This window comes from Pleuronectes platessa, chromosome 13, assembly GCF_947347685.1.
Source record: "Pleuronectes platessa chromosome 13, fPlePla1.1, whole genome shotgun sequence".
NCBI lineage: Eukaryota > Metazoa > Chordata > Actinopteri > Pleuronectiformes > Pleuronectidae > Pleuronectes > Pleuronectes platessa.
The window spans coordinates 19,257,464-19,285,329 of NC_070638.1; the positions used below are offsets into that span (position 1 = coordinate 19,257,464).

Below are 27,866 nucleotides of genomic sequence, written 5' to 3' on the forward strand. Positions count from 1 at the left end.
AACCCGCGCGTCTCAGCCATGAGGGATGCGCTGGAGGAGGGAGGAGGTGAGGGACACTATTTCTCCCCCATTTCCCCTCTGCTCCTACTCAAGCACGAGCAAACCAATAAAGAGAGAGAGAGAGACAGAGAGAGAGAGAGAGGCAGGTATGAACTGGAGGTATGGAGGGGAGGCAGTCACCACTGGGGCAATCAAAGGACAGGAGGTGATGCGCTGTGCAGATGGCTCTCTCTCCTCCCCTTCCTCCTATAGCGCGTCGCCTTCTTTTCCAAACTGGGACGCAGGTGTAATCCTCCTCATCCTCACTCCGCCCTGCCAACTAACACCTCTGTGAATTGTCCATGCGCCGCGCGTCCCCGTGCAACCGGCTCCCAGTTCCGAGCAGCGGCGGCAGCAGCAGCAGGAGCAGCAGGAGGAGGAGGAGGAGGAGGCAGCTTTACGCGCAGGAGTGAGAGGAAGAATAACATGATCATGTCAGATGAAATGTGGTGCGTCTCTTTTGTGCGCCGTCTCTTGCCGCCGTGGTGAAGACGATGCCGGGTCTGCAGCCTGCACAGATGACCTGAGGCGGGCGGCGCAGGAGGTTGCAACTACAGCACTTGTTCCATAAAGAGAAGATATATTAATAACCATGGCTGACCAGGTAAGGCCACGCACCACACCTCGTGCGCTCCTCACAATAGACCAGACTACACACACACACACACACACACACACACACACACACACACACACACACATTCACACTCTCTCATTATCTCTTTCTTTCTCTCTCTCTCTGTCGGATGTGCAGCTCTGTTTGTATGCAGCTCACCTTAGTCCCTTTCAGTCACACTTATCTTTTAAACTCAGAATTGGGGGGATTTCTCATCTTCCCTCTCAGGAAAGGATTTCTGAATATTATCAGGCCTTCAGGGACACTCAGTGAGTCTGTACCACTCTGCAAAGACTTTATAGTAAACTTCACTTGCCCACATTTTTAGGCGCCAGCTATATTTTCAGCCTTGTGATTATAGCTGTGATGTGTTTGCAGTAAATCCTTAGTCTGGTTACAGGTATTAAATCCATAGCTCCAAGCGATCTTTGATCCCTCTATAGTGTGGACATGTTATTCATCATAAATGATTTCATATACCTACATTACAATCATCTAAATTGAAGTTTAAAGAACAGTGAGCATGGTCAGGAACATTCACAAGTTTACTAGATACTGTGTGGCTGCAGCAGGCTCACAGCAGCAGCAGCAGTGAGTGTAATTTGGCTGCAGAGACACTGCCTGTAGTATTAATTTTGTATTGTACACTGTTGTTTGCCCCAGTTTTCTCGACAGCCTGGCTAGAGAAGGAGATTAACCCCTGACACACTGGCTCAGAGTCTCCTGTTCTGCGTGTATGGCTCCCCTGAGCGCCACTGACAATAAAGGCCATGCTTAATTGATTAGCTCGTTCAATTAACTTAATTGAGCTTCCTCGTGTGTGTGTGTGTGTGTGTGTGTGTGTGTGTGTGTGTGGGCGGGGGAGCGTGTATGCTTTTGTTTGTTTGTTTGTGTGTGTGTGTGTGTGTGAGAGAGAGAGAGAGAGAGAGACAGAGAGAGACAGAGAGAGGGAAGAGAGAGATCAAGAAGCAAGCCAACTGTGTCACAAGAAGCCACACCTTAAACATATGCTGCAACACTACTACTATACTATACTGTACTGCTTTACAATACTATATATTACATACTGTCCTATATTATATATTGTACATTTCTACTATACTATAACATACTGTACTATTATACTATACAGAATATACTACATTTGACAATATATTAGCAATTAGTAAATTTATTTTTTAATACACTACACTCTCAACATGCATTACCCAAAACATCACTGAACACAATACTACACTACACTGTACTGTACCATAATCTAGAGTACTATATAATGAGATACACTGCTTTATTAACATACTTTACTGTACTAAGCTGCATGTTTTTTTAGTATTCAATTGAATCGATACAGAATTGATCATCTCATTATACAATATCAAATGGGAAAACAGAGCAAACTCATGAGAGATCTAAAAAGTCCCCAGTTTCTTGGGTACACCTGGACAATCTCACAATCCAATACAATCCTTTACAACAGCCCTGCAGTTGTTCCTAACCTTCTGAAACACTCAGGTGTTGTAGTTGACATTGTTTAAGAGAGGACCTGATTCAGCTCATTGCAATTTGTGTGACTTAACTTAATTTGGATTGCATTTTATTCTAATACATTCCTGTTATTGTGTCAATCCCCTTTAATTAAGCACCCGATTCTGCACTTAGCTTTTGCCGGCAGATGCCACAGTCGCCCAGGGGTGTCACTGGAGCTAGATTAATTACTGTATTAATATTGATGAGGGTCATCAATGGTTGACCTGCTGCGGTTGCAGACACACACACAGTAATGCACATGCACTCACACAGTTATTCTCATGCACTTTTTGGCAGCAACGTTATTGCTCTGGAGAACACCACTAACAGCTTTCTCAGTTTTAAATAACTAGGGATGGAGATCCAGACTTTATGTTTTTGACCTATTTTGATGTGTTCATGCTGCGCTCATGATGCACTCCATGTACAGTGTACAGCCACCTAACTGCACTTCTGCTCTTATTACACACTGCCGCGGCCTCTTCCTCTGTCCCTCCCTCTTTCTCTATCAACATACCTCCTCCTCTCTTTTCCTAACCCTAACCCTAACCCTGCTGTGTGTTGGGATTCTTTCATCCCCTTCCATCCTTTCAGCAGTGCTCCCCCCTCCATGTCTCCCTCATCTCTTCACCCCTCAACGTCGGCTCCACTCTTCCTCTTGAAGGTTTCCCTTTGACACACTGCATCTTCATCAGCATCTTTCTCTTACACTGCCACTCTCGTCCCTCTCACCTTCATTATTTTTACCTCCCTCCTTTTTCACACACAGAGACCCCCCCACCACACACACACACACACTCAGATACACACACACAGACAGACAGACAGACAGACAGACAGACAGACAGACACACACACACAAACCACTTCCACTACCACCCCATCCTCCAGGGTCAACGTTTCAGTTAGATTCACAGCCTGTTTATTTCAAGGTACTCCAGGTAACAAACCCCATATCTGGCTGTGCAGTGGCTCATCACTATATTTACACATACATATTTTTTTTGTGTTCATTTCATTCTAGTACAGTATGTTTCTCACCACGGCGCCCCCCCTGCGGCGAGGAAGCACACCTCTGCCTGTCAAACACCAGCTGCGGAGGGAAGAGGCTGTGTCCGAGGACTGCGATTGGATCCCGGGCTTGGAGCAGCCTGCCACGTTGCCCATCAGCGACACAGCGGTGGCTCGGGATGAGTCCTTCGGTCAATCGGCAAATGCACAGTCAACTTACCGCAGCCACGGCGGAGCTTTGAGAATTGTACTGCTGGGACAGAATGGCGTGGGCAAGTCGTCACTGGCCTTATCTCTGGCCGGGCAGTCCGACAGATCCCTCTCTATAGACTCTGAGACACAAGCATGTGGTAATAGCCTACACAGGGATGTGTGGTGTGTGTCTTTGTGTGCATGTGCATCTATGGCAGGACTGAGAACATTTTGAGATTAATCTCAAGGTCTAGATAAGCTTTGGTCAGACGTCTTTGTTGTGATCAATGCTGTATTTATCTCGACTCATTCAGCCTTCACACAGTCTAGCCAAGTAGGGGACAACAGGGTCAGACGAGCCTCTTTTTACATTTGATGATTTTACTGCTAAACAGAATTGTAGTTGCTTCAGTACAATGAACAATCAAAGAAAATGAGTCCTTTGGAAAATCTAACCCCAAGGTGGGGGTATTATGATCATCGTGATGGGGGGGGGGGGGGGGGGTGAATTGAGCCCTCTATAGGTAAATGGTGCCACCATTAAAAACTTTTATAAAAATGACACAAAATCCATGTCATCATTTTACAAAAGGAAAAACATATTTATTTATGTTGATCAACAGGTTTCTTAAACATTTTAGAGACAGATTTAACTGTGATCTTTGTGAGTTAACGGCTAGCTACAGAAATTAAGCATGTGTACTTAAACTTTTGTATACGGACGATTTAAACTTAATATTGGTCAACAAAGTATTCATTACATTAACATTGTAAGACTTGGAACAGTGTTCAAATACTTGAACAGTGTAGCAGTGACACAGAGAGAGTTAGTGTAGGTGTGTGTGTTCAGTGAACAATTACTGACCATTGGCTCAATTTACCCCCAGATCATTGGCTCGTTTTAGCCCACAACCACCATTTTGACAGAATTGTTTCACACAGTAGTTCAGATAAAGTTATGTTATGTTTATGACCTTGTTCAGTAGCTTACACCGACTTAAACTGACCTGCAGTGATGTCAAAAACATTTCTATTTTAATGAAGATAGATACAAGAATGATACCTTTAGCAACATTTTGTTCTGGTTTGCGTACCACTCTCCATGTGCTTGAGTCAAATATGGAATGAGTAATGTCGACTATACTTCCTAAATTTATGGTCACATGTTTGTTTGTTTTTTATGGTTATCTAGATACAGGGGGTGGCTCATCTTACCCACTGGTTCGACTTACCCTATTCTCCCGTACATCTTTAGACTGCTCAGATTTTCCCTTTAACTGCATTTCAAAGGATCAATATCTAGCAACTAGTTAGCTGGAAACAGGAGGAAACACCCTTAAAGGTATAGTTCACCCAAAAATGAATTATCTACTCACCACTGGGTGAAGTGTTTGAGTCCACAAAACACTTAAGGTGTTTGAGGGGTTAACAGCGCTGCAGCCAAATCCAATTCAATTTGAGTAAATGGGGACTTTTCATGTTTGGGTGAACTATCCTTTTAACGCTGTTGGTCTTGTACACACAAAAAACAAAGTGCAAAGTTTTTACAGCAGATTTGGCTTTTACTGCATATTTAGCAGCATCTCTTACAGGAATGAGACTGGTATCAATTAATAATTTGATGTTGCATGTTATCTTTGAATTGATCTATGCTTCTTGTTGCTCCTGTTTCTAAGTATGCTAAATATTGCTAACTAGCTGCTAGCTCACATCGATGAACTAAGCCATGCTACCTATGCAACGTTCCATTACAACTTGGAGCTCGACCCTCGGAATGACCCAAATAACCAGAGTTTATAGCGTTCCGGTAGCATCGGAAACATTTTTAAGTTAGCTAGCCATTGTTAGCAAAAACAGTTCATAGAAACGCATTTCTAACACAATAGTAACACGTCCTGAGACAGTAATTGGACAGTACTATGTGAACAACACGCCTAATGACAGTTAGTGCTAACTTTCCAGCCCTCGAGTAAAAATTCCGAGCTCCGAGGTTTAATGGACCGCAGCATTATTTCCCCAGTTTCTAGGTATGTTTGAGTTACCTAACTATCTGATAGCTTACATCTATGATCTGAGCCATGCTACTTGTATCTCTAGTTTCAAGGCATGCTAAACTAACATACTTCGTAAACAGATATGTTAGTAGTCAGCAAGAAAGCCAATGATATTCTCTTGATTGTGTAAATAGCTATTGAATCAGCCTTGATCCACTTTGCTGCCTCCCCCCCCCCCTCCCCTCCCCCGCGCCCGTCAGTCAGTAGGCCTGTCGCACTGTTTACTGCAACACCAGCGATAATCAGCTCTGGTCCTCGGCCGATCAATTTGTTAGTGTCACAAGGGCCTGGAGAAGCTCACAGGCCTCTTACTCACACCCATAGCTCACACCATACAGTATTCATTAGTGCAGATGAACTACGCTTGGATTCATGCATCATAAATGGGCAGGAAAAAGCCTTTTCATCCAAGTAGCTTGTACATGTTTCCCTGATAGGGATTCATATTATGCATGGGAATTTTAGAAGAGTGCTAAATTATTCTATGAGCTACACATGGAAATCACAAAAAGCATTCATCTGTTCAACGGAGCCTATTTGATACATTCGAATAGAAGCTCCAGCCTCAGATCAACCTCCTGGCTGGAATGACTCCTCGCTAATCAATACATGTCTTCACCAAGTAATTACCAGTAACAGACAGTCGAGGAATAACAACAGGAGCTTTGGCGTGCTGGTACCTTAAAATAGACCTGACAAACACAGCCGAATTATATTTTTCTTCTGTACGTTTTATTTTATTATTTTCACGTAAAATCGGACAGAAATAGAAATAGTGCCCAACATAGGCAGTATGTAATCCATCTTCTGTTCCAAATGTTAAAGACTACAGTGCTCTGGGGTTTTATGAATTTAGAGTACATGGCATTTTTACTGAGCAATGTTGAAAATATTATTTGTACTCAAACTTTAAAGATGAACATTTTCAGTGAGAACAAATGGGTTTTGGAGCTAAGAGCTCTAAAGTAGGCAGGGAGGAGGGGCCGGATAAAATAGACTGAAATATTGTTGGTTTGGGTTATTTAACAAGAGCTAAGTTGGAAAGACAAATGTGGAAGATTGCCTCTACATTAGAGCATAAAAATATCCTCACGAAGATAAAAAAAAGTGTCCAAAATAAGTTGGAGTTCCATTTTTAAAGATTTAATTTGGCCATCTAACCATTTTAAATAAATCGAGAAACTGATTCGTTCTGGAGTAGGTCAAGGACTCGACTTTTTTTAGAACTAGAATAACTTCAGATGACATTTTTACACTGGCACTATTATAATAAATGTACACTGTCACATTTTGTGTTTGACTTCGGTGTTTGTTTGCAGGTGAGGGCTACGAGTGCTCGGTCACGGTCGACGACGAGGACAGCAAAGTCATCATTTTCGACAACTGGAAACAGGTGAGATACTCGTTTGCTTCTTGCTTTGCTCATTGGGGCTTGTTTGTATCATAGAGTGTAGACTCTTCCTCAATCTTTTCCTGCTACTGAGCGACTGTTCCTCATAAGCCTTTTTTGACGTCTTCAGATATTGACATTGTGGGCCTGTGCTTTAGGTGAAAATAGGCATTTGTTTGATTTCCGTGATGGTCAAATGATTGGTGTGCACTGAAGGCAGAGAAAGTGTGTTCATACTTTTGCTTACACGTGTGTGTGTTTGCTGCACCATACAGGGAATCCTGCTGGAGCAGCTATGCTGACTGCTATTGAGCTTTTCTGACGCTCTTTTTCTGCAAAGTGGTGAGGGCCAAAATAGTTTCAGTGATGCATCATCCACCTTTTGAGCTGAACAGTGTGATTGGTTTTTGAGCAGGAGAGCGGCGCAAAACTACAACAGCTTGTCAAAAAGCTCCATGTGACACTGATGACATTATGTGAAATGAAAAAGTAAACAGTCATTAATGCCTGTTAATAATGATGATGAAATGTTAGAGCACTCTAATTAGAGTTTAGGGTGGATTATCCCTGATGCATCCTTTACCAGATGTCCACTCGGGTCTCAGGGGCTCCCGCCTTAAGGTTAAATTATTCACACGCTGCCACATTTCGCTCTGGGGAAGTCCACTAGAAGCTAGCTCGTGTCCTCACTTTTCCTGTTATCACGTTGTTATAGCGCTATCCTCTGTTCCTCGCCCCCTATTCCGCCGCCCTCTCCGCCTGCAGCTGTCATCATCTCCAAATCTCCCCGTCCATTCACACTCTTGTTTCATTTTTATGTGTCACTTGCTCGTCTATCTCCAGTGGCCCTTTTCCTGCCATGGTCAAGTCTCCCCAAGAGTTAATTACATTTGTTATTCTGTGCGTGTTAATACGAGGCAGGCCTTTCAGACTGAGGAAACAGACGCCGGACAGCGGGAGGCTTGGAATAACTCCAGGGCCGTCAGCAGTGGGGGAAGGCAGAGAGAACTGGACAGCATCCTAAAATCATCTGCTAATACGTGCCCATGTTTTTTGTGCTTTTTTGGGGGGAAGTGCCTGCAGATAGAAAACATGTACGCACACACACACACACACACACACATACATTGTGAGCACACATTCACTCCCTCACACGGTCAGACAGATGTGGTCCAGCTGCCTATCACACATCTCATGGACCTCAACTAGCGGAGTATTAACCGACAGCGCCCCCAGTCCCTGGAGGCAGAGCTTCTGGCCTTGTAGCGAGCTGTAAGGGTTCTCCGTGGGGCATCCAAACCTACACCAAGGTTACCATAGCAACTCACACAGACAGACACACACACACATACACACTGTTGTATGCACAACCAGGGCTTAATCACTCACTCAGGCATAACATCATGCTACAACAGTCAGCATCAAAAGCTGATGGCTGTGGGGCTTCGTCCGCTCTCTGACTGGCCCTGTCTTTCAAAAAAAGATGTAAAACTGTTACTTTGACACAGAGCGATGGTTTGTTCCAGTGATCTTATTGGTCTTGCTGATTTACTCATGGAAGTCGAGCTGGAGCTGTCACTTTCCCAACTGCAGTGCAAAGAGTGGTGCACACCAAACCCCAGGTTGCACTTATATTGCCAGTGTCGAGACATATATAGACAATGCTGGCAGGTGTGTGTGTGTGTTCGTGTGTGTCTTCATGTAGCACTGATAACAGTGTGTAAAACATAACACCGTACAAATGCACACAGGGTTGAGAGTCTGCTGTGCCAGATGCTGGGACGTTGCGAGCGTTGTTGACGTCACTGGGCTTGGATGGTTTAAATAAGTCATCCGTGTGCTTAAAATAGAAACACTGGCAAATTTGACCCAGCAAGACCGTGCCCTTCTCTGCTTTTAGCCCGACATTGGTTGTGTAATTGAATGTATCTCTCAAACCTTTAAGAAATTGGGTTCTGCATGTACGGGACCAAGTCGGAGATTGAGGTCACTGACGACTCGACGGACCTTCAGACCCTTCTCTCTAAAGTGTGTGACTGTGTGTGTGTCTGTCTTGGTGACTGTACGTTGGCGCATTACTGAATTTATACCTTCCCTGAGTCAGTCTAAGAGTTTCCATTATTATTTGATAGCCTGAAACTTAAATATTTATTAAAAACAACCAAGAGGGGCCGCCTGAGGCCTGGAGAAATGTAGGCCAGTGTCTTATATGTGTGTTACTATCAGTGCGCAGCGAGAAAAGCTGCCGCGGAGGAACGGATCATTTGTTTTGCTAAAGCGAATTAGGGAGAAGGTCCAGGATGTAATTTGGAAGGAGATAATTACTGCTTGACCACATTCTTTCACTCGATTAGGAAGAAAGAAAAACATCGTTCCACCATCCAGTTCTCGGAAAAGAGACTGAATTTGGCCTTGTGTCCTGGGAGTTTCTTCCCTGGACTATTTTCTCTTTCATCCTTCGCAGAGTTGTTCTGCTCCATTTACAGTTTCTCATTTATTGCCCTAATCCATGTAAGCTGCTATACTTTAACCATTTTGTTTGTTTTAGTCTCCGCAGGGAATCATTTCTCATTTTTCTTTAATGTGTAAAAAGAATGTGCATTGTATTTGAGGGATATCTACAAGGGAACTGCCAGAATACTATACCAGTCGTCTAGATCAGGTGTATTGAAGACAGAACCTTGGAAATCTTCAATTTTCTTTAAAAAGCTACATTGTTGTTCTTACTTGAGAAAGCATAAAATATATTTTGGTGAAAACCGTTCAGCAATATGATTCAAATTTGGAATCTACTATACTTGGTTGTCTTAATAGATTTGAACTTGCAATATATTTTCTTCTGCCTGGGAGGTTATTTTTTCACCCCTGTCCATTTATTTCGGTTTGTTGTTTGTTTGTTGTTCTTTAATTGTAAGCAACATTTCTCAAAAAACACTGGACAGATTTCCCACGAAACTTGTTGGAAGGATGTGGTATGCCTCAGGGAGGAACACATCACATGTTTGTGTAAATCTGGATCAGTGGGTGGATCCAGGAATTGTTATACTTTCTTGAACATTGTGAGATGTTTTTTTAACTTTTTCTATGATTTCTCTTCAAATAATTAAGAGATCTTGATGAAAAATTACACATATAAAGTGGATTTTTATTCATGAATGTGCAGTTTGGTGCAGTTTGATTACACTTAATGGGACCGTTGGGCCTTGGTGAAGGTTTACACCCTACTGAGTGCCATTGTAGTTGTCAAGTCTACTTGTGTGCCAAATGAGGTTCACATGAATTTTCCCAGCCAGGAGGAACTCTTTTTTGTATTAGTTACAACACCATGTTAAAGCATTGTCACGTCCCACTACAGCTAGCTACAGCAAGAAAGATATTTAACAATTTTTTGTTATTCCTAAAGCAGAGTCTCTTTGAGTGAATACATTATATACAGTCTATGGTAGTGTCATTTATTTATGCTAATGAATGTTAGCATGTCTGTGTAAATTGACCTTAGTGAGCTACCTAGAATCAGCAGCTAATGTTAAAAATAATCTTTTGATCAGGTTCAAACTGGTTGATTAATGATGCTGAAGCTAGTTGTAATTATGAGTTGAGTTCAACCGAGTCAAAGCACAAAAAAAAAAAAAAGCCAGTATATAAGCTAGTCATCTATAGCATAATAGTTAATGGTTAAAGTATCTCTAAGTGTAATTCACATTGTTTCACATAACCATTTGTGCAACATTGCATTATTTATTCATATTGTGTTTATTCGCTTCATTTATTCATAACCTCAACCATAAAGCAAGAGGGGAAAGGGTGAGAGGCAGAAGCTGATTGGGCCTTCTGTTCACATGCCAAGCACTGATTTGCAGCTGGAATGAAATATTATCTTTTTTTTTTTTTTTTATATATAATTATAAGGCCATTAATGTATGACCATTAAATACAGTAATTCAACACACCTTTCCCCCAAAAAATTTTAAGAAAATATTGCCACGTGAATAACTCATTTTGTGCAAAAGAAAGGTAGAACCTTTTTATTCTTCAGATCACATGATGTTGGGTATTTAACCAATAATGCAACATTTTATTGTGTCCTAGAGGGAAATCCTTTTTTATCCTCGCTGCACAGGGCAGGTCAGAGGTCAACTGCACACAACAGCTTTCCTGATACAAGTAATTCAGGGATTTGCTAATGGACACTTCAGCAGGGTGGAGGCTCTACATGCTGTCATAATAAAGCTTGAATCTGGGTCATGCAGGGACACTTTCTACACTACCCTTCTGTGTGTGTTTGTGTGTGTGGGTGTGTCTGTGATGTCAGCTGAATTCGGGAATGATGTGGTCATCGGTGGCCGTTGCTCACGCAGGCTCGTGTGGGCTCTGTGTGTACTCTGTGTGTGCGTTGTGTGTGTGTGTGTGCAGGCCAGATGGACTATGCAGGATATTTCCTAAGGGAATCATTGTCTCTGTGCAATATAAAGTTAGGTCAGAGCAAAACCACTAACTCAGCACTCTGTCCGCTCTAAGCTTTGTCATCCAATTATCAGATTTTGACTTAGAGCAAGTGGTTTTCCACTGTCTTTCTTCTGATCCTTGCTTCCCTTACTTCCTTTTCACTGCCATTCCCTCTTTCCTTTTGCTCTGACAGGCACAAACCAAAGAGGCAGATTGCATGTGTTTGCTTTTGATAAAGCCAAATGGTAGCACGAGTGTAACATGCATTTATCAGTGTGCGCTCTCTGTGCATGTTTGTGCAAGCAGGTGTGTGACCTTTTGTTTCCATGTAAAGGCTGTAAGCTGCTTTGCTCATGTATCTTACTCTGAAAAGCAAATGAGTTTGGAGCCAATAGATTGCAATAGTTCAGGATCTGTGTTCCAGGCAGGGGGGAGGAGCATTTTGTATAATAAGAAATACACTAACACCCGCGCAACACACAATCACACACACACACACAGACGTGCGCGCTCATGCACACTCTCAAAAAAAGGTCCGTATGCTGTGTTTTCTGCCTTTGTTCCCAACTGGGGGTAATAGCAGTTTGAGCGCTCGTGCAGGCGCACCAAGTTATGCAAATGAGATCTGATAAGTGATTCATTGTCCTCATATTTAATGGTTGCTGGTGTAGTTTGTTGGTGTTTGATGTGTTTTTGAGTGCATGTTAATGCATGTGTGTGTGCATGCTGTGTGTTGTTTCTCTGCATAATACAAAGCTTACGAAAACTCCAGTTCATTCCAGTTCAGCAGAATATTTAAGGCAGTTTTTCAACCACAGCTCCACAAGCTTTGAGCTGCAGCCCCTGGATGTAAGGTCTGCACATACCATAAATGTCCTTTTCAAAAGAAAATCATGTCAAGTCATGTATCCATACCATGCTTTCCATCACGTTTGATTGGATGTGTGTTTTTCTTATCTACATTTGCACCTGGTAAAAGGAAAAAGCCTGGCATGTGATCCTCTCTATCTGATTGAGCTTGATAGGACTGCATTGTGAACTTTCTATTTTTGAAGATGACATTTATCATGGTGGATGAGGGCCTGAATGATTGCCCTATACTCAGTTCATATAGAGTTAGAAGCTGAAGCTGATCACCAATATGTCTAAAGGTTTTCTGTCAGACCAAGTTATACCATTACAGATATTTCCATATTGCCGTACATTTCAGCTTTTAAACTGAAATTGCAGTACAGGAGGTATGAGGATGTGTATGAAAATGTGTTAGAGTTAAAAATACTGTATAAAGTTTTTAATGTTCAAAGGACAAATACTTATTAATGTTATGTTTACGGACTCAAATTCAATTTCAGCCAAAGTTTTTCAGCGAAACTGAAGCTATCAGTAAGATTGATAATCGTAAACAGTTATAGAATAAAGCCCAAAGCAACACTCTTCAAACAACAAAAATATCTATAATTTCAATGTTTTAATATAGAGCCAGCAATGCAAGGTTTTGCATAACAATCTGATGTTATTATTATTAGGTTACTGATCACTGACTATTTAATATAAGACTAAGATTAAAATGTAAAATATACCAAAGGGTCTGAACATAAAGCATGAAAAACACCTCCACACCAATTATGCTAGACATATTCACAGAATGTACTGTATGTCCACATACTTTTGGCCATTTAGCTTTGCAAGAAGTGTACAGATGTTGATCAAGGGAAACTTAACAAATCCCTGACATCACAGAGAAAATGGTCTGTTTAGCCAGATGAATTATTTGTCATTGAGATAATTTAATGAATATTTTTCCTGAATGCTCATTGATCTGAGTGCTTCTGTGTGAGCCAGGCTTTGTGTGTCAGTCCCTGTGTGTCAGTTCCTGTGTGCGTGTGTGTGTGTGTGTGTGTGTCTGCGTGTATTTGTGTGTGTGTGTGTGTGTGTGTGTGTGTGTGTGTAGGTATTGACAGATGGCCTGTTCTCTGTGAGACAGAGAGGAGCTGCTTAATCAAGAGGGAGAGAGTTGGCAGTGTCCAGAGTTGTGTTTCGATTTACTTGGTCACAGTTTTTTCCTGGACCCATTCCATCAACCTCCTAATCGATGTCCACTCATGTTGTTACTCCTTTGCCCACAAAGATTAGCTTCTCCCTCACTTTATCTCCCTGTGCCTTGTAGTTTCCATTCTTCGTCCTCCTCCCTCAGTCAGACTGTGACAGGTGGCGGAGCCGCCTCCCATGCGATTGGCTTGCTCATCTCTGTTTTTCGCCTCTCCCTTGTCTTTTCCTGTGCTCCATCATACAGACCGTGCCAAGGCACTTCCCATGAATTTCCTGCTCTGGGCTCCGATCCGATAGTACTTGGCCACTTGAAATGGTGTGAATTTTTCAGGCGTCTGAAACTCTCTAGGGGGCAGGAGTTTACCCTCAGGGCTGCGGATGTAGGGCAAGGGCATCCGCACGCGCACACATACATTATGACAATATGCAGTCCGAGGCAGGGAGGCAGATTGGGTTATCTGGTGGGGATAAAATGCTTTTGTATTGATCAGTCACTACTATTTATGGCTTCAGAGTCCTATTTTGAGCTGAAATACACATTGATTGTTTTTCCTGTTCTACAGGTCAGAAATAGACAATGTTTAGACGTAATGGAACCTAGAATTAAAGATTAAACCTAAAACTAACCCACAAATGAAATGAACCAGAAATACTTTGTCGACACAGTGGTAATACTTTGGATTGGATTTGCAGGATACAATGCTGAGTTCCATCTAGATGTGAAAAAGTAGTCACACTACAGATTTATTCTTTGGATAAAAATAAGTTTATTTCTATTGTACTTGGCGAACTTTACTTTACATAGTCTTTTGTTCTCATATTTTTAACCTCATACTATGATCTTAGTCTGGAGGAGCATTGTTAAACAATGTGAATTGAAAAATAGAGAGAGAGATAACATTTTAAGGATTTTAAAAACATACAAATTCTCCTGCTGGATAATTTAAATAAAAATATAGAAAATGACCTGAAAGACTTTAGTTCTGGGGAATTACTAAATCGGGGGATCAAGCAGATACAGATGTAAGCTGAGTGGGAAAAAGATTCCGTATCTCACTTTGGAGTTTCAAAGCTGTGTGGGTTTTGGATAGTCTTTGGGAAGTGGAATAAGCTGAAGGAAGAGTTTGATGTATTATTACCTTGAAGTTTTTAACTGAGAGCTGGGAGCATTTATCTGGATTTTTATTTCAGTATATATTCACTCTCTTTTTCATTTTTAATATCTTAAATGCTGCACAATTTTCTATGGCTAGTTTTTACCATGTCTACCTATTGTCTGGTGCTAGGCGGTTCGTAGACAGTGGGCTTATCAGTGCTTTTTTGCTATAACCTGCCATATCCCTCATTAATATGATAAATATTGACTTGTCCAACTTAAAGTAGTGACACTTAATTTAGTGTTTTAGCTTATGAAGGTTATTCTGCTCTTTGGTACTGGAGAGGTTGTGTGATTAATGATTATCTTTTAGTTTTTCACAATAAAGGCTACATGTCTCATTTGACCCATAATGTTTACATCAAAATATTCATCAGTGCATCTTTATACCAGGAAGCACGGGTTAAGGTTGACGTTTTTTTGGCCATGTTCAAAACATAGAAAGGGTGTAATATAAAAATCTACAATGCTCTGTGATATAAATGTGCATCTAATCCACATGACCACATACTTCAGACTTACATCCAAACCTGGGTTGCATTTCACAACCACACGGAATTGAGTTCAGTAAACCCTGAACCATATGGAGTCTCTGCATCTAATATCCCTCCTGCCATTATCTACAGAGCTAATCCTGAAGAGGTTGCAGGGGGAGCTGGAGCCAACACCAGCTGAGAGGCGGGGTATACCCTGTCGCCAGCACATTGTAGGGCCAACATGCAGAGGAACAGCCTTTCACTCTCACCTAGCCCCAACCTGCATGTGTTATGACTGTGGGAGGAAGCCAGAGTACCCAAAGACATGGGATGAACATGCATCCAAGAAAAGCACCTGGCCAAACTAGATGTTCTTGCTGTGAGGTGACAGTGTTAGCCACTGGAACACTGTGAGGCCCTGCATCAAATGTCACTGACAAATTACCAGATCTTTGACAGATAAAAGAGGACAACATATAATGTGGGGACTGGCTGTGAATGCTTCCTTAATGTAATCTCTTACCGTGAGATTGTGCTGTCACGTCTTGTGTTGATCAGCGAACAGGGAATGAACGATCATTAAAACTCAGGAATACCCAGGAGAACCTTGCAACGAGCAATTTTACACCCATGACCCTCCTTCAGTCAAATGTAAATGTAGCTGACAGAATCAGAGAGACAAAGCGAAAGAGGACAATGATGGTCCCAGGCACTTCCAAGCTGCTTTTTCTGCTGCAGCCACTCTTGCAAATTGAGCCTCTGTGACAGGAGCCCCAATGGGAATTTGGTGGTCACTGTTAAAAGGGTCAGGATATTCAAAGTGAAGCGTGATGTGCACACAGTCAGCTTGAGCACAGCCTCCTCTGTGTCCTCCCATGGGACAGTGATAAAAACTAAAGTGCCGTCCCCCTGGCGTTAGCATTAATTTCCTTTCAGTGGCAAAGTTCCAGCACAACAGAAAAATAACTTGAAGAAGGAGGTTGAGGTTAAAACGGTGTGCAAGGACAAATTGCCAATTTGGTGATGGCATGAAGGCGATCTTGTGTGCCGTGTTGCAGCTACGTGACATTCCACACCTATTCAGCCGTCACTGGATCTCTCCTGTGTGTGAGCAGTGCTAATCTTCTGAGCCAGGGTGTTGATTTATTAATGCATGTGTGTATATGTGTGCCTTTCTATCCCCAGGACCTGTCCGCTCTACAGTGTGACGTGTGTATCCTAGTCTTCTCGGTGACTGACAGGCGGAGTTTCCACCGCACCTCCCAGCTCCGCCTCCTCCTCAGGGAGGCCCAGCCACACACACCAATCATCCTGGTGGGCAACAAGAGCGACCTGGTCCGATCCCGTGAAATCAGCTCAGAGGGTAGGTGGAGTGAGGGGCGCTGCTCTCTAATGAAAAGCTGTCACACTCGCATGTAATTGACTGTTCTCCAAACCCCTCTCCTGTCCAATCAAGCTAAGCTGCTGCAACTAGGCACAGCATATTCGATTTCTCCATAGACCACCTTTGAAAATGAAACGTGTGTAAAGCTGGTGACTTGTTATATTATCATTTTTAATTCATGGAGGATATATATTTGTAAAAAAAGATACCTGTATAATATGTAACAATTCTTTATTAAAATGTCTAAGAACTACGAGACCTATGCTACATTTTTCAAAATATTACCCACAATATTCAAACCCAAGGAAATCCTCGATTTGAGTTTGAAAAAAACACACTGCTAGCACGTTCTTGGATCAGCTGTTTTTTTCCTTCCACTGTTTGTATTGGTCCTTGTTCACGATTATTCATTGCTGTTTGCTGCCTGACATGAATTAAACATAAATGCATTATGATTTGCACTTGAGTTGCATCATGTAGAATTTCATTGGTAACATTGTTGGATAAACTCCCATGAGCCCATGCTGCTTCACAACTTCCTTCAAACCAGTCCGTTAGTTATTGTTTTGATTGAGAGGACACCTAGGGGCAAAGTTACATATTGTAAGTTTGAATAATGTGTTTATAAGCTTGAAGTAAGATACTACCTTTAGCCTGTCTAGCTAACTAGCATGCTATTTAGACCACTAATGTTACCCATGTTACTTCCAAGGCCAGGGGTGGGGAGCATTTTTCCTATCAAGAGCCCAATTTAATTTAAATATCACACCAATCTCTTTAATCGAAGGCTGGAACAGTCTTTGGCGAGGTGTTGGATGTCAGATGGTAGTGGTGAGGATGATGCTACTCCCTGTTTGGGTCAGTGAGTCTGGAGTAGGACTGAGTCTCGCATGAATCGGTTGGGATAAGAAATGCTCATAGCAGTTGTAAGTAGCTTTGAGTTCATCGTAGATTTCCTACTCAGTGATTTCATGTTGTTGGTTGTCCATGTAGCTTTTACCACATTAAACATCTTAACAATACAGTTTAACAGTTTCTTTTATTAACTTTTCAAAAGTGAGAATCCTCACCAAATGTTTGAAGGAGCTTTGCAGAATCACTTCTGTATTAATTTGCCATAGCGGGTTTATTTTCATGCAGAGTAGAAGAAAGCACTGTGTGTGGAGGCAATGCATGATTTCACAAGTCCTCAGCTGCAACAAGGCAACTCCTTCTGAATGAGGTTTCAGCTTCTGCTCACTGAACAACTTGCCTGTGTAGGATGATCTCGTAATACGGTCTTGGAAAACGGATTTTTGGGCACATAAACTCCACCAGTTTGAGGTTTTAAGAGTATTAACTTTATCCGACCATTTGTCCTCCCAAAAGATACGGTTTAGCTGCATGTTTCCAGCTGTAGTGACGCCAGAGATTGACTTTTTTCATCATGCAACTCTGCTCCCACATTCTAGACACGCTGGGTTTTGTTTTCATTTCTCTTGGAAAGCGCAACATTGTGCATCTGCTTTGCTGTTCGCTATAATGCTTGTCAGCAAAACCACCTAACTGTGACATATGTGTTTGTATCACCCTGACCATGACCTGGCAGGGACACAGCTGAGGCTCAGGGCTCACCCTGAGGGACACGTTAGTGTCTACTCCATCCATCCATTACATTTATCCTTTCAGGCTCACAGGGGGAGCTGGAGCAAACCCCAGCTGACAAGAGGCGAGCAGCGGGAGACACCCTGGACAGGTCACTAGGATATTGTAGGGTCAACAAACAAAGACAAATGACACACACATTCACACCTATGGTCTATTTTGAGTCTCAAATTAACCCTGACCCCAATCTGCATGTTTTTGGACTGTCGGAGGAAGTCAGATTAAAATGTAAGTCTTGTCTGCCTTTTGCTGATATTAAGAACCCATCTTTTTTAAATGACCAAGTATTTCAAGTGGAATAGCTGCCACTGTTATGATTATAATGTGTGCACCCTCCCTTCCATGTGAGTACTGAAAGCTTGACAAGCAGTGCAACAGAGGCTTAGGAAATGCTTCTTCCCAGACAAGCAAACAGCTGGGTGACTGATGCAAGAAAAAGGAAAAACATAAGAAAGATTTGAAATGCACTCTGATGCTTCTTTCTAATGGCTTGCTAGTAGCTCCCAAAAGGGGACATTTTTGGTAATCTGGCAGTTATTGATGCTTTTCCATTGCTTATGATGCATGAGAGTGCTCATGTGCTCAAAATGCAAATATCTATTTAACAGACAAACCCTTACACACATTACTCATCTACCCCTTCTATTTACTCCTCTCTCTGTCGTCCCCTGTCCTCATCTCTTTCTCTCTCCATTCAGGTATTTTAACATAAATATTCCTTCAAGCCAACATTGCCTCCATTAAACAGACTCTTTGGGGATGTAACTTTGATCAGCAAAATCAATTTCCTATCTGTTTACAACATCCAGGGATAAATACTCTGTTGCTCAGGGGAAGGAATTATATCAGCTGTTATCGTTGTAAAGGGATGGAAATACGCATTGTCTACAAAATCTGTTTACCCCATAGGCTTTTTATTATGTTTTATTGTCCTGCCAAAGTGAATCTCGCTGGATGTTATTAGTTTATTATGTTGAAGAAATCAAATACACAAGAAGACCTAAAGCACAAAATAAGTGATATCTCAACAGCATTGTGTTTCAGCTGCTGATTTCTGCCCCGCAACACGTAAATCATCCAATTGTCACGTAAGCAGCCAGCTGTCATATATTTATACATAAGCAAGCTACATTCTGAAAGTTTTACCAGAACATTGGTATCGACAAGATTTTCTGGTGTGTATAGTGGATACAAATGTCCACATTCAGAGTTGCTCTAATTACATGGACACCAATACACACAATAGTGAAATTAGTAATGTTGACATGAGACATAATCAGACTATGCTCTGTTATATTTAAAGAGGAATATGTATGGAATAATCTATTTGCAAGTCAGGTAAACATCCATCAATCCGTTATCGACAACACTTATCTTTGAGGGTCATGGGGGGAGCAGGACATTGGGTTAGAGGTGGGGTACACCCATGTCGCGAGTGTTAAGTAGACCTGACATACAGAGACAAACGACCATTCACATTCACACCTTCAGAGTGTCCAGTCAACCTAACCCCATATCTGTATGTCTCGGACTGCGGGAGGAAGCTGGAGTACCTGGAGGAAAGTCCAGCTGACGCAGGGAGAACATGCAAATATGTAAGGAATCGCTTTTTGCTGTGAGGTGACAGTACTAAACACTGCACACCATGCACAACCCTTTTAAACATTATAATTGAAGTAATGTCTTATTCAGACTCAGGTCAAGTCAGATCATTGCTGTCCATGTAAATGTAGTCATTGATTGAGAGGACTACTTAATGCAGATTGTTTTGTTTTTAATTGAAATTATTGTGTTTGAGATTTGATCGATCTGAGAGCTAGCTTTACTCATTCATCATTGTTGCACAGCAAGCTTTGTAGACTTTTAACATTTTGGCATACGCACTGAACCAAGGTCCCGGCACAACACAATCACTGAGAATGCAAAACACAGCGACAAACAGAATCTGTTTAGCAATGTTTAGAATTCCCTTGAGCAGGGATCAGAGCAAAGGCAAATTATCATTTTATCTGGAGGTTATCATGGAAATATTATGAAGACTTGGCTGCAGAGTATAAGTGAGAAGATTGACAGCAGACCTTGATTTAAACTTGTATTTGTATGGTGTAGAAACTCTTAGGGTCACCACTGTGATTTCTGTCATCCTACAGTATATGTTTACTTTCTAAATGTCTCACATCATTAACATCAGTCTAAAGACATATTTTTGTGCAGCTGCAAACATTCCCATATCCTTTCCATCTAACCCTCTGGAGGGGTTACATCTCATTATATCCCTCGGCTCCGGCTCGTTTTCTTTGTTTCGTTTTTTTTTTTTTTTCCAGATCTATCCCTGTTTGAATTATCTCCCTCTTACAAGATGCTGCTCCCCCTATAATTATATATGTTTGTTACCACCATACATGCACAGCTGCATGCGTGCGCACAGACTCGACAAATGCACAAACAAGCAGGCGTACTCCCCTCATCTCTCTATCTTTTTGAAGCCGCCTCAGAAGACTGTGATAAGAGGGACGGGAAGAGGGGGAGTGACGGAGGCAAGGGCGAATGGATGAGAATGGTATGTGTGTGTGTGTGTGTGTGTGCGAATGGGAGCATTAGTTTGAAGAGGTTTGTGTGTTGCATTATGTTAGCAGAGTGTGCAGAGAGAGCCGGGCTTGTTTTGTTGTCCTTGAGAGTAACACTTAGTTTCAGACCTTCACAATGAGAACATTTCTCACAAGTCTATACAGCTACTGTTACACCGACAAACCTTCTTTCTCCATATGCCACTGAGGTGATGTCGAGCTCATTTAGAAAAATTGGATATTCTCCATATCTTTTCTTGCCGGTATTATAGAGGTTCCCCTGCGGCTCTTTTATGGAAGACATTCCTGAACCCCGGATCATTTTGTCAAGTTCTGCCTTTTTGTATCTAGTTGGAAAAAGTAAAATTGGTTCCCCGAACCACCGCAGCTGCTTGAGAATGGCTTTAAAATTAAACTGTGCAGAAATTGTCGGTGACCAGTGGTGGATTTCACTCTCAGATACAAAGGAAGTCAAAATAATGGATTAATGATGAATTCCTCACAATAATCTGTCACAGCAATATACAGTTCACATACACTTGACTCTGCTTTTAATGTTGATGTTCTATTAGTTCTTTTTTACTACCTAGGATATTGGCCCTTTGGGTTTTCTGAGTGCAGAGAGACTTTACTAAGTGAAGTGCCTTGAGATAATGTATATTCTGATTTGGCTCTATACAAATATAATTTAACTAAAAAACATGGCACAGGCCACAAAAGCCAGGTGGTTTGCTAGCACGTTAGCCACAACGACTTAATTTGCTTGTGAAGTGCAGATACCAACGGACCATAGCTTGTAACACCTCTATGAAGTAAACCATTTCATTATATTGTGGCAGATGAAGAACACCACATCACTGATGCTCCTGCCGTCCACTGCTGTTTTGAAAGAGGGCTGTGACTGCCCATCATTCCCCCAGCTGACAATTCCTTTGCCCCCTAGTGGCCACAATTTAGTTTGTGCACCTTTAAAATTATTTGCATCAACATAAAGTAAATGTTTGGCCTATAATGCTAGAGACACATGTAAAGGCTATTGCTTGACAATCAAACTACATTGGATTATGTATTATTATCACTGGATTACAAATGAAAACCCCCAAGACTTAATCAATATGACAGGGTCTTAAGAGTAGCTGTGTTTACTCTGCAATATGTGTATATTTAGTGTTTTCCAACAAAATGCAAAGGTGTAAAAGTAAGTATACAATTTCAAATGTTAGAAAGATATTTAGAAAAACTCTTCTGCTGTTTGTTGTTATCTCATAAGAGGTCATGTTGAGTTAAAAATGTAGGATTATTACTAGAGATCAAACCAGATTAATGTTCATTCAAGGGTTATGCTAATTGTTTGTAATAACTTAGGCTTTAGATGTGGAGTCAACCTCAGGCTTTGAATGTGAGGGTTGAAACTAGGAGCAAACACACAGTCAGAGGCAGATAGGAAAATAAATAAAAGTGAAATATGTGAACTTGTGTGTGTTCACTGTGCAGGTCAAATCTTGTTTGGCTTGCTTTGTCGTGCAGAGGCAGCAAGTGTAAAATGTGTGCACATCGCCCGTCGACTCGGTCAAAACTTAGGGTTACACTTAATGACACGAGTTGAAGGAGCAGGCAGGGACGTGAGGAACGACTAACGAGACATTCCTTTGCTCCATCTTTCCTTGCTTCATGACCACAAACAAAACGAGAGCGTCGCAGCGGTCACGGCATATGGAAATGTTCTGGCCTCGTTCCTAGGGGCGCCTGACATGGATGTTTGTTCTCTGCAGACAGACCACTTGTACTCTGATATGTGAGGCTGACAGAGGAAGCTGACGGGCTGCCCAGCGAGCTAACATCCTCCTTAAAAAAACAGTGGGGGGGAGGCTAAGAGTGCTGAAGTCATAAAGTCTATTTATGGCATGTACTGTGACACTTTTATTCTGCTATTTCTCACCTTCCCCCTCTTTGCTACACCTCTCTCTCCCTCCTTAACGCACACGGTGATACACACTGTCACTCACATATTTATCATTTGCTCAATATGTGTCTGTGGTGTGGCTCCCCAGGGCTTTGATCAATGTGAACTCTGGGTCCGTTTGCTTAGTCAACATTATTTTCTGTCTCTCCTTCTCCTCCCTCTCTCTCTCTCTCTCTCTCGCTCTGTCCTTCTCCTCCTCTTGCTCGTGTCATATGACATCTTGCCTGTCTTCTTCTTTCAGCATCCCCCCTTCCTTCAGCATGACTCACATTTCTTCCTATTCAGCTTAATGCCACTCTCACTTGATTCTCTGTCTGTATCTTTCTCCATCCCTCATTTTTTTTTACTTGTCAGCATACAGGAAGGGACCTTCCTCTGTTATTACCTTTGGGTGGCCTCCCGTCTCCTATCTTGTCCTCTCTTGTTTGCTATTATCACTCTCCTCTCCCCTCCATTAATTTATTTTTCTTTCAGTTTCTCCTTCTATCCTTCATTGTTTCCTTATCCCTTTACCCCATCTCTTCTCCTATCCTAATTCCTCCTCTCCTTGGTTCCTTTCCTCTACTTTTTACTCCTCTACTTGTTTACTCTACTCATCTTCTCCCTCCATCCTTATTTCACTTCATCCCCTCACTTTGTCTTCTCTCCTTCCCTCTCCTCTACAATTCAATCTCCCAAACACCCTTTAGAAGTTATATGGACTCGATCCAATTCAATCAGCTGTCATAGGTATTAGGATAAGCTTTGTTGATCTGGTTTGGGATTTGTATTTTGTCCTCCCACTCTTACCTCATCTACTATTAGGTGGCATGACTGTTGGTCGACAGCTGCTTTGTGGGTGGATTATTACACCCAGATCAAATCTCTCGCTGTGTGCTGTACCTGTGTAACACCAGTGCATGTGTGACCGTGCTGTAAAAAAGGCAGCTAAATCTGGATTCATTATTTTTCTGTAATTTATAACTTCATCACACATCAGCAGACAGAGTTCCCCTGTCAACAGATCTGTCTCCATGTCAACCAAGCAAAAACGTCATCCCCTGCTGATTACTACTAAGTAGTTGTTATGTCTAGTCCATAGAGTGTATAAAAGTGGGCAAGATTAACAGGTTGCCCAAAGTGAAGTCAAAGCGTCTCATCGCCCACTGGTGGCTGGGCACAGCAAAGGTGTTGAGGAGGAGACATGTTGTCTATCTTTATCTACAGTCTATGATGTAGTCATACAGGAACATTTATAACCTACACATTTTTTGGTAGAGTAATTTTTTTTAATCTGACCGTTTTGGTAATGTACTCTTCTGTTTCAAAGAAAACAGAAGTTCATTGTTTGCTAAGAGAAAATATAAAAGAATAAGAATTAATAGTGACGGTTGATGGAAAAACAAATTTTCTCCTCAGTGGTTCTGACATGTTAAATTTGAAATCACATTTTGGGCAATAGCCAATTGTTCCTGTTTTTTATGTCTTATTTAGGTAAGACAATTACCTGATTTGTTCTACTTGTGTTCTGTGTTTTAATTCTCTTGAGTAGATCATTTGATTTTCTGTATTGGCTCTTGCAGTATGTTATGTGTGTTGAAATCATTTTTCTAAACGAATTGACAGAAAAAAAGGCATGTTTTTCTGGAGCCCAGTTATTCCAAGTTCAGAGTGTCGAAGTTTAATTGAGTTATAATGAAAACCAACAGTCGTCTTTGTTCACACAGCTGCTCATAAGCTCTCAGATTGGCTTAGAGCATAGCAGGAATAAAGCAGAACCTTAATATGGTTGAAAAAAAAGGCTGTTTGCACTGACAGAGAAGCCTGTTTGTTGCACAGTGATCTGTATCTGTCAGCCTTCCTTATCACAGCGCCTTGTTTGACCAGAGACAATCAGGTGCTTTTAGCTGAGATACTGAGTGACAGCACGTTTAGTCACCTGTCCTTATCCAGGAGATTCACATTGAGGAACAAAATGTTTCCCTGTTTGAGCTGCAGCCAAGAGATTTGAGCTTATACCTCTCAGCTATTGGCAACATTAACCCCATCCTGACATCACTTATTCCTCTGTCTCTCTGGCTCTTATCGTTCATTTACTGCTCATGAAACCTATTTGCAAAAGGAATATGTACAATGCTGATTTCAGAAACATTTTACAGAAATGGTTATTAATGTGAGCTGTCCATATAAATACTAATTTTAACAATGTTTTGCTTTGGAACCTTTTTATTTGCAATTTTCCTTCCATTTCTGTATTCAGGATGAGTCACCTATTGTCTAAGAACCTTCACAGTGGCTAATATTTTCCTTTGGTTGAAGGAAACAATGCAATCTGGATTGAAATTTGTGCAAACTGAAATATTTATTCATTGATAAATACATTTTGCAGATTCTGGCTATTACTGAATCGCAATTATCAAATGTGACTTGATGAATTTCTAACTGAAGGTACACATACCATCTTTTTTCTAGATCTTTCAACAGTCTTCATCGGCAGGTAGTTATCTACGTTGTCATAGAGACAAATCCATTGAGTCGAAGCTCAGTGGCTGGTTTGATGTGATCCATCGCAGTTCTTTGACTTGTCCTGCCCTTTTTCGTGACCATTGAAATACTAGTTTAGAGGTTTTATTCGTATTAATATCAGTGCACAGAGAGAGGAAAGAAGATATCAAAACTCTAGAAAAAGCTGCCAGTTTTTTCATCATCACAGATCTGGAAAATGTGTCTCCTTTTATGACAACGTCAACATTTCAACAGCACAGTAAACTGAGAGGAGGTGTCAAATCCCCACAAAGTGAGATGCAGCAGACTCACTATTTGTCTTGATCTGGTGCATAAGAGGTGACAATCTAACACTTAAGAGTCTCCCAAACAGCTGTGATTCAGCCGTTGATAGCGAAACATTATCGTGCGGTGATACACATCGCAAACCAGCTGGGTCGCTGCCATGCTGTGGATGGTTTACATGCTTTCATGATCTAAAGCCCTTGCATTTCAAACTGCTGCCTCTAATTGCCATTTCCAGCTGCCAGTGTGCTAAGCCTCAATTATTTATGATGTGCACTGCACAGCAATGTTTACAGAACCCTCTCCTCTCTCACCAGAGGCCCAGTCCAGCGCCACGATGTTCGACTGCGTCTACCTGGAGCTCTCAGCCTCCCTGGACCACGGTACCAACGAGCTTCTGGAGGCAGCCATTCGGTCTGCAAGGGGCGACTCCGTGGGACCCGGTTGGACCGACGGGGACCCGGGGGCAGGCCGCAGGGAGAGCCTGACCAGCCGGGCCAAACGCTTCTTGGCAGGGCTGGTACCGCGCACGTACGGCCGAGACCGCGACAGGGATCGAGGCCGTTACCGGGAAATGAGCCGCCACCGGGGGAGCAAGATCTTCCGCCAGAAGTCTCGCTCCTGCCATGACCTTAGTGCACTGTGACACATATGTACACACAAGCAAAAAGACACTCCCACACAAGTACACACAAAATCAGATTGAAAGGTATTGAGGGGGAGGAATATATGAAAGAGGAGGAGAAGAGGGCACAATGGAAGATAGGAGCAAGAAGAGGAATGAGAGTTGTAAAATAAGAGTGGTCGGGGTATATACATTAAGCTATGGAAAATAAAGGTCAAGGGAGAAGAAAAGGAGACAAAACTGGGATAAAGAGATGGTGAGAACAGAAATCATCCTGGATCTAAGCACTCAATCTTTATCTTCTCCCTATCGATAAAACACACTTTGAGGTCAGGATTTAGAGATACAAGCAGAGAAACAGATTAGGAGGTGACCTTGGGTGAATCAGCCAGCGGGTTGGGTGGAGGGGGGGGTCCACAAATAAACACACACCCAAGTAGCACGCACTTATGTAGAGATTGTTAGCAATCTGATGTAAACATATTGTAGACCCTGTTTTATAGCATGCTGTAGAGGATTTTCAGAAATGACCCTGTAGGTTTTCCAATGACATGATACTGCATTTACCGTACCTCAGTGGCCCAATAGCTAATGCACAATCTAGCTAGTGTCTCTAGCAATGCCATCGAAAGCAAGACCCTTTATGTACAAACATGCTCCCTTTTTCTGCTCATACCATCTTCACACTGCATCCACCTTTTGTGTCACGTACGGACCTAATGAAGTGTTTGATACCACCATTGGCAAATGTTCCTCTTTGACTTTTATACAAAACTGAGAAGAAGAAAAAAACATCAGCGCAAAAGCCATACTTGCGCTGAATGCGTCATGAGTGAGCAGCACAAAGAACCCTTTACTGTAGGATGCGGAGCGCAAAGACCAAAGGGTCACAACAGCTCTAAAGCACGAGACGTTAACAGGAATGAACAGACTGAGCTTTTCTTCAGTCGGAGTCCAGTCACAGAACACTAGGGAGTTCTGGTTCGCTGGAGGACAAACTGGAGAAAAACCTAAAACCTACCTTTGGCCGTGTGGTGTTTTCATAATTGTCTTTTTACCCACTGACATTGTTACGTGTGTTAAGACTGATTCTGTGGGGTCCGGCCGCACAGGGGACCCAAGAAGAGAACGTTCTGGAAACGTTGTTTGGTTATCTCTTCAAGCGTGGCAGCATCACTGACATATGGTCACCCTTTTGTCACCATCTACGAAGCACCGTCATCTTTCCACTGAGAATAAATTCGGTTTTTCTTTGACATCCTGTATGAGCCTCTTGTCCTTTTTTATGGCAACATTTTGAAATGAATGTCTTGTTACAGCAATTCTCGAGGGGTGCTGTGGCAGGTCATCAGATGAGTCACAGGTTCTCGACAGACTGGGGCCTCTCGGGACAGTTGTTCCATTTAGGACTTGGCGGTTCAAAGACGCAACGTCAACTTTTTGCGGCTGTAACAAAATCTTAGGTTGAAAATAAATCAGGAGCCAATATGAAACAAGAGCAGGCAATATGAGGCACCAAAATTCAAGATATATACCTAACACATGAGAGCTCTGTAACGTGATCTGCCTAATCATAAGACTATGAGAATGATAAGACTATAAGAATATAGTTCTAAGGTTAAGTCCTCAATTGCAAAGGTGAATTCTCAACCTTTTTAGTCCCACATACACTCAAAGATAAAGTCAACTGTCATGTGCAGATTATGCTGATGTAAATTTACTAAGTAATGCATGGTGACGTTAAATCTTTAGGTTGGTTTGTAACATTTGCACAACTTGGAATATCACAAACTAAACCATTATGCAGGACTAAGCTTCCTTTTTGAACTATAAGTCCATTTACTTCAACCATTTATCCGTTTGGCTCCTTTAAGCTAACTGCATTATTTCAATCATTTAGCTATTACATGAACTACTTTGATTATCATTTACTAAATCTCAACTGTTTATTACTATAA

At 41.9% G+C, this 27,866-nt stretch overlaps 1 protein-coding gene across 1 annotated transcript; it reads left to right on the plus strand.

Annotated features, from left to right (window-relative positions):
* On the plus strand, nucleotides 1–27,171 carry rem2 (RAS (RAD and GEM)-like GTP binding 2). Its single transcript, XM_053438296.1, has 5 exons — nucleotides 1–643; nucleotides 3,207–3,543; nucleotides 6,759–6,832; nucleotides 16,142–16,319; nucleotides 25,601–27,171. Exons 1-5 carry the CDS (start codon nucleotides 632–634, stop codon nucleotides 25,927–25,929), a joined length of 930 nt encoding a protein of 309 aa, XP_053294271.1. The 5' UTR covers nucleotides 1–631; the 3' UTR covers nucleotides 25,930–27,171.
* The last annotated feature ends 695 nt before the right edge of the window (nucleotides 27,172–27,866 follow it).